The 7,446-nt window shown below is 50.2% G+C and overlaps 1 protein-coding gene across 1 annotated transcript; it reads right to left on the bottom strand.

Moving 5' to 3' along the window:
- Positions 1–2,885: 2,885 nt before the first annotated feature.
- LOC109750713 (beta-fructofuranosidase, insoluble isoenzyme 7-like) lies at positions 2,886–5,205 on the bottom strand. Its single transcript, XM_020309665.4, has 3 exons — positions 4,265–5,205; positions 3,693–4,190; positions 2,886–3,587 (listed from the first exon to the last, which is right to left on the bottom strand). Exons 1-3 carry the CDS (start codon positions 5,171–5,173, stop codon positions 3,357–3,359), a joined length of 1,638 nt encoding a protein of 545 aa, XP_020165254.2. The 5' UTR covers positions 5,174–5,205; the 3' UTR covers positions 2,886–3,356.
- Between the last annotated feature and the right edge of the window lie 2,241 nt (positions 5,206–7,446).

Here is a 7,446-nt window from a genome sequence, read left to right as displayed (position 1 = left end):
CTAACAAAGTATGCAAGCTCCAGCGCTCAATCTATGGGCTGGTGCAAGCATCTCGGAGTTGGAACATTCGCTTTGATGAGATGATCAAAGCGTTTGGGTTTACACAGACTTATGGAGCAGCTTGTGTTTACAAGAAAGTGAGTGGGAGCTCTGTAGCATTTCTCATATTATATGTGGATGACATATTATTGATGGGAAATGATATAGAATTCTTGGAAAGTATAAAGGCCTATTTGAATAAGTGTTTTTCAATGAAGGACCTTGGAGAAGCTGCTTATATATTAGGCATCAAGATCTATAGAGATAGATCGAGACGCCTCATTGGTCTTTCACAGAGTACATACCTTGACAAGATATTGAAGAAGTTCAATATGGATCAGTTCAAGAAGGGGTTCTTGCCTGTATTGCAAGGTGTGCAATTGAGCACGGCTCAATGCCCGACCACGGCAGAAGATATAGAAAAGATGAGTGTCATCCCCTATGCCTCGGCCATAGGGTCTATTATGTATGCCATGCTGTGTACCAGACCTGATGTAAACCTTGCCGTAAGTTTGGTAGGAAGGTACCAAAGTAATCCCGGCATGGAACACTGGACAGCGGTCAAGAATATCCTGAAGTACCTGAAGAGGACTAAGGATATGTTTCTCGTTTATGGAGGTGACGAAGAGCTCGTCGTAAAGGGTTACGTCGACGCTAGCTTCGACACAGATCTGGATGACTCGAAGTCACAAACCGGATACGTGTATATTTTGAATGGAGGAGCAGTAAGCTGGTGCAGTTGCAAGCAAAGCGTCGTGGCGGGATCTACATGTGAAGCGGAGTACATGGCAGCCTCGGAGGCAGCACAGGAAGCAGTCTGGATGAAGGAGTTCATTACCGACCTAGGGGTGATTCCCAATGCGTCGGGCCCGATGACTCTCTTCTGTGACAACACTGGAGCTATTGCCCTTGCGAAGGAGCCCAGGTTTCACAGGAAGACCAGGCATATCAAGCGTCGCTTCAACTCCATTCGTGAAAGTGTTCAAAATGGAGACATAGATATTTGTAAAGTACATACGGACCTGAATGTAGCAGATCCGTTGACTAAACCTCTCCCTAGGGCAAAACATGATCAACACCAGGACGCAATGGGTGTTCGATTCATCACAATGTAACTAGATTATTGACTCTAGTGCAAGTGGGAGACTGTTGGAAATATGCCCTAGAGGCAATAATAAATGGTTATTATTATATTTCTTTGTTCATGATAATTGTCTATTGTTCATGCTATAATTGTGTTATCCGGAAATCGTAATACATGTGTGAATACATAGACCACAACGTGTCCCTAGTAAGCCTCTAGTTGACTAGCTCGTTGATCAACAGATAGTCATGGTTTCCTGACTATGGACATTGGATGTCATTGATAACGGGATCACATCATTAGGAGAATGATGTGATGGACAAGACCCAATCCTAAGCATAGCATAAAAGATCGTGTAGTTTCGTTTGCTAGAGCTTTTCCAACGTCAAGCATCTTTTCCTTAGACCATGAGATCGTGCAACTCCCGGATACCGTAGGAGTACTTTGGGTGTGCCAAACGTCACAACGTAACTGGGTGACTATAAAGGTATACTACGGGTATCTCCGAAAGTGTTTGTTGGGTTGGCACGGATCGAGACTGGGATTTGTCACTCCGTATGACGGAGAGGTATCTCTGGGCCCACTCGGTAATGCATCATCATAATGAGCTCAATGTGGCTAAGGAGTTAGTCACGGGATCATGCATTACGGTACGAGTAAAGAGACTTGCCGGTAACGAGATTGAACAAGGTATTGGGATACCGACGATCGAATCTCGGGCAAGTAACATACCGATTGACAAAGGGAATTGTATACGGGATTGATTGAATCCTCGACATCGTGGTTCATCCGATGAGATCATCGTGGAACATGTGGGAGCCAACATGGGTATCCAGATCCCGCTGTTGGTTATTGACCGGAGAGGCGTCTCGGTCATGTCTGCATGTCTCCCGAACCCGTAGGGTCTACACACTTAAGGTTCGGTGACGCTAGGGTTGTAGAGATATGAGTATGCGGAAACCCGAAAGTTGTTCGGAGTCCCGGATGAGATCCCGGACGTCACGAGGAGTTCCGGAATGGTCCGGAGGTAAAGAATTATATATATGAAGTCAAGTTTCGGCCACCGGGAAAGTTTCGGCGGTCACCGGTATTGTACCGGGACCACCGGAAGGGTCCCGGGGGTCCACCGGGTGGGGCCACCTATCCCGGAGGGCCCCATGGGCTGAAGTGGGAAGGGAACCAGCCCTTAGTGGGCTGGGGCGCCCCCCATGGGCCTCCCCCTGCGCCTAGGGTTGGAAACCCTAGGGTGGGGGGGGGGGGCGCCCCACTTGCCTTGGGGGGCAAGTCTCCCCCCTTGGCCGCCGCCCCCCCCATCTAGATGGGTCTTGGCCGGCGCCCCCCTCCCAGGGGGCCTATATAAAGGGGGGGAGGGAGGGCAGCAACACAACAGTCTTGGGCGCCTCCCTCCTCCCCTGCAACACCTCTCCCTCTCGCAGAAGCTCGGCGAAGCCCTGCCGAGATCCCGCTACATCCACCACCACGCCGTCGTGCTGCTGGATCTCCATCAACATCTCCTTCCCCCTTGCTGGATCAAGAAGGAGGAGACGTCGCTGCACCGTACGTGTGTTGAACGCGGAGGTGCCGTCCGTTCGGCACTCGGTCATCGGTGATTTGGATCACGGCGAGTACGACTCCATCAACCACGTTCATTGGAACGCTTCCGCTCGCGATCTACAAGGGTATGTAGATGCACTCCTTTCCCCTCGTTGCTAGTATACTCCATAGATGGATCTTGGTGAGCGTAGGAAAATTTTAAAATTCTGCTACGATCCCCAACAGGATCGGCGGTGGACCAGGCTGACGTGCCGGACGCGCCCGGGCCGCCGCATATCCGCCTACATTTGGGCTCGATATGAGGGGCTCCGAACAACCCGGGGTTTTAAGACTGGTTTGAGGCGTACAGATGGGCTGTTTTTTTTTTTTACAATTGAGTGACCGGGCGGCCTTCGTGGAGTTTAAGACCGGTTTGAGGCTCCGGTAAATGCTCTAAAGCCTTGTATAATGGGAGGTGTTTAGAGAGATGCTTAGTAAAATAAACCGAGTTTTTCTTAAGCACCGGTACTTATTTCTACAGGACAGACGCTTACTTAAGCGTCTACCCTCTATAAATAAGCACTGATGCTTAAATAAAAACTCGGTTTATTTCTCTAAGCACCTTGCATTGTAAGGGACCTAAGCCAGCCGAAATTTGACATGAGGGCCATGGCACGAACAAAACCAGTCCCCACACCTTCTACGCTTCACCTCTGCGCATGGAGCTCGGCTGAATCAACCCGTCGTCCCCAACGTTCACGGTCGCCGTCGCCAGCTCGTACGCCTCGAGCTTGGCCACCTTCACCGCACCAGTCCCGTTGTTGAACACGTACAGGTGGCTGTTGCCGTTCTCGGCGTGCTCCGGGTACACCCTCGCCGTGATGCACGTCCGGCCTCCGCCGCCGAAGCTCTCCACCACCGAGTGGTCAACCTGTTCGTCGAGATCACAAGTTGTAATAAGTACTCGATTTACAGTCGGTGGTATCTGAACCAGAGCAAAAGATTCAGGCTGCGGCCACGGCGGCGATGAACTTACCAGTGTTCTGAGCGAGACGATCCCGCCGTGCGCCTCGATGTCCATGTCCACGAAAGCCCCGTACGGCGGCTTGTACACCCCGGCTCTCGTAGTTGACCTGCTCAGGTCGGTGCACATGAGCACTCTGTACTTGTCATGGTGCCTGAACACCCTGAAGAAGACGGCGGTGTGCTCCTGCAGGTCGTCGGAGGCCATGACGAGCAGCCCGAACGGGCCGATCCCGCCGGGCACGGACGCGCCCTTCTCCCCGCACAGCCTCTGCGGGTCCAGCAGCCAGTTGGGCTCGAAGCTCTCGGCTCCCTCCAGGGCCGGGATCTCAAAGACCACCTCCACGTCCGCCTGCGTGCCCGCGACGCCGACGATCTCGTTCACGCCGCCGGAGTTCACCACCGTTCCCAGCAACCCGACCTTTCTGCTTCTCAGCGTCTCGATCTCCTCGATTGGCCATTGCCTCAGCTGCTTCCCGTCGTTGTCCAGCCAAACCTTCCGTGGGAAGATCTGCAGCGTAGGAGATAACATATCAGCATGATAGTTGATCAAAAATTAGTTGGGTGGTGGCGGTGGCGACGGACCTGGACGCCGGACCAACCCTTGGCGACGTCGTCGGCCTGGCTGTCGGTCTCGTTGGCCCACGCCCAGAGCACGCGCCGGTTCTTGCGCGCGTCGAAGAAGGACTTGGACGCGTACACGTGGCCGTAGTCGAGGCGGCGCCAGCTCTGGCAGTCGTCGCCGTCGTCCTCGGGTTCAAAGGTGTCCGTCGTGTCGTTGTAACGCCCGACCGCGTAGTAGTCCTGGAACGTGTCCGTCGCGCTCAGCTTCAGCACGTGCCTCACCCCGGTGCCGGTCCTCGGCGCGTGGTCGAGCCCCTCCTCCGCGCCGGGCTCCGCCACCGGGAACAGGTCCGGGCACTCCACCATGCCGGCGGCGCGTGACTCTTGCAGCGGGGCGACGTTCCGCTCCCACAGCCGGAAGTCGTTGCTTCGGTAGATGAGCGTAGACCCCACGGCGTTACCGACCTTGGCCGATACGGCGAGGCGCCACAGACCGTCGCGGCCGAGCCACGCCGTGGAAGGGTCGCGGAAGAAATCCCCAGGAACGTCAGCGGGGAGCGGGATGACGGGGTTGTAGCTCGGCTTCACCCACTCGCGGAGGAGCGGGTCCGAGGCATTCTTGGGGAAGGCCACGTTCTGGACCTGCTCGCCGTCGGCGCTGATGCCGGTGTAGAGGATGGCCGGGACGCCGCCGGGGAGGATGGTGGCGGAGCCCGACCAGCAGCCGTTGGCGTCGAACGGCGAGGTGGGCTCGATGGCAGCGTCGAGGGAAGCCCAGTTCACGAGGTCGCCGGAGACGGAGTGGCCCCAGGAGAGGTTGCCGACGCCCCAGGTGGCGCCGTGTGGGTTGTACTGGTAGAACAAGTGGTACATGCCGTTATGGTACATTGGCCCTGCCGGTGTAACAAAGAAAACAACCGTCAGTTCCATTGGCGTCTGATCTCTAGTAACTCAGCAGAATGCAGAGAAGGAAGGAAGCAGAGCGTACCATTCGGATCTGCTCGGCACCATCCCGAAGCAGCAGCAATTCCACCACGATCAGACACACACAGTGATCAGATTAGCCAAATCCATTCCTCCCAAGATTGGGTCTAGCAACAATGCGGCAAATTAAAAAGCGTCAATTCCTACCGTTCTGCCAGTTCTTGGCGGGCTGGAAGTGGTAGGCTGTCCTGCCACTGCCATGGCGCGCCGAGTCCGAGCTCTCCGCCGCTTTGGGGGCTAACCGGAGAGAGGAAGACGAAGAGAAGAGAAGGAGGAGATGGAGGAAGGCGACGCACGCGGCGAGAGAGAGTACAGCCATGGCCACCGTTGGACGAGACCAAAAGCTGCTTCCTCCGCCGGTTGCTCTGCTTCGGGCTCCAGATTATTATTAGTAGCCCCTCAAGTCTCCAGGTCTCCAAGTTTAATGCAAGTTTAGGACTTGCCGCCATGTTCTCTGCGGTCATTGTTAGTACGAAAGGCAATTTCCTATGTAAATATGCCTCGGGTGCTCATGGAACCGAGGCTGTAGGATCTTATTCTACTCACCTGCAGTTTTGTTTTCTTACTTCTGGTTTCAAGATCTGATCTGGACCTTGTTTTTCTCAAAATGCCACCGTCCAAACGACAAATCGGGCACCGGGTTATCAGAGACTTTGACCTTCAAAAGTACTCCGGGAAACCACAATTACTTTTGGAGGTGAGGCTAAGTTAGGCCTCTCCTGGGGACGCGAGTTCCTGGGTGCAATTAAACAAAATGTCAAAAAAATCTGAATATATTTTTGAAATAAACTTGACCTTCCGTTGTACTTGTGAGAAAAAACCCACAAAAGAAAATCCAGCTTTGACTTCTTTAAAAAAACGAATTTGTCTTTTTTGCCCTGAAGTCAAGGTTAGTGTCTTTTCATGAAAAATTATATACTAGTACAAAAGAAAGTCAAATTTATTCTAAAAAACTTATAAACTATTTTGACTTTTTCTTTAATTTTTTTTCATATAGGGTGCCTATACAACCAGGAACCGAAGTGTATTTCCCCTCTCCTGGTGCATATGTTCTTCCAAAGCGAAAAATTGCTCGATAACGCTAGGTATCAGCGAGGGGGCCTCCAATAGGGAGCTGCCATCTAGCACTATGTGGACGAAGTATTTTTGTATTGCACTTCTTTGCTTGAGTTTTCACCTTGTATTTCTGTTTTCCCTTCAGCAGCTCTGACCTCACCGTTGTACTTCACATACATGCATGACAATAATATGGCAGAACCTCCCTCTCTCTTCTCCCACACAATAAATCCAACTATTTCTTTCACCTTGGTTAATTTAAAACACCCATATCTTTTAAACCATATATTCATTTTTGTAACTTTTTTATATTTGAACTCCTTGTCCCAAAACCTTTTTAACGAGATCAATCTTGACTACTTTCCAACCATGTTTAAATTCAAATGTATATTTCACATTTTGAAATAATCAGTTTCACAACGATACATTACAATTTCACTTTCTTTAGTTACTATTTCACAATTCAGAACCTACATTTCACTTTTCACTAGCTTGTTGAAAAATATATTTTTCAATTGCATATTTTTCAAAAGATCATGTTAGCTGTCGTATATGATCGTGATCCATCTGGTGTAATTCTTGTGGTCTGTTTGTTGGGATATGATGAATTATCACTTTATAATCAGTTTATTCTTGAATTCTTTTTAGCATAATTCTTATTTCTATTCTTGTTTCTCTGGCCGAGTTAGGTGTTGGATCTCCAAGAGGGAGTTGTGTATGATAATTGGATTAAATCTTGCAAGTAAGCTATTGTAGTGACAGAAAGTGGAAAAGGCTTGCCTTGTGTTGTTGCCTCTAGGGATAAAAAGATGATTGTGTAGTTGTAATTTGAACGCAGGGTGAGGACAATATATCATCGACTTCATGTCACTACTTAATGCAATACTCTATTTTACTTAATGTAATACTCTGTTTTACTTAATACTTTGAGATGCATGTTGGATAGAGGTCTTGGGTTGAATATTAGCTATAGATGTAGTCGGATGGCAGTCTATAGATATTGGGACGTGATGCTCATATGCTAATTATTCAACTCATAAGTGTTACAATCTAATCATTGCCCAATTGTAATTTGTTCATTAGACCGTTGCTATCTTTTTGGAGAGAAACCACTAGTGAACCTACGGATCCCAGTCAATATTCTTCCTGCAAATTTTCAATCG

This window comes from Aegilops tauschii, chromosome 2, assembly GCF_002575655.3.
Source record: "Aegilops tauschii subsp. strangulata cultivar AL8/78 chromosome 2, Aet v6.0, whole genome shotgun sequence".
NCBI classification, from domain to species: Eukaryota; Viridiplantae; Streptophyta; class Magnoliopsida; order Poales; family Poaceae; genus Aegilops; species Aegilops tauschii.
Note: the sequence above shows the minus strand (reverse complement) of the source record. Positions and strands in the feature narration are given on the sequence as shown.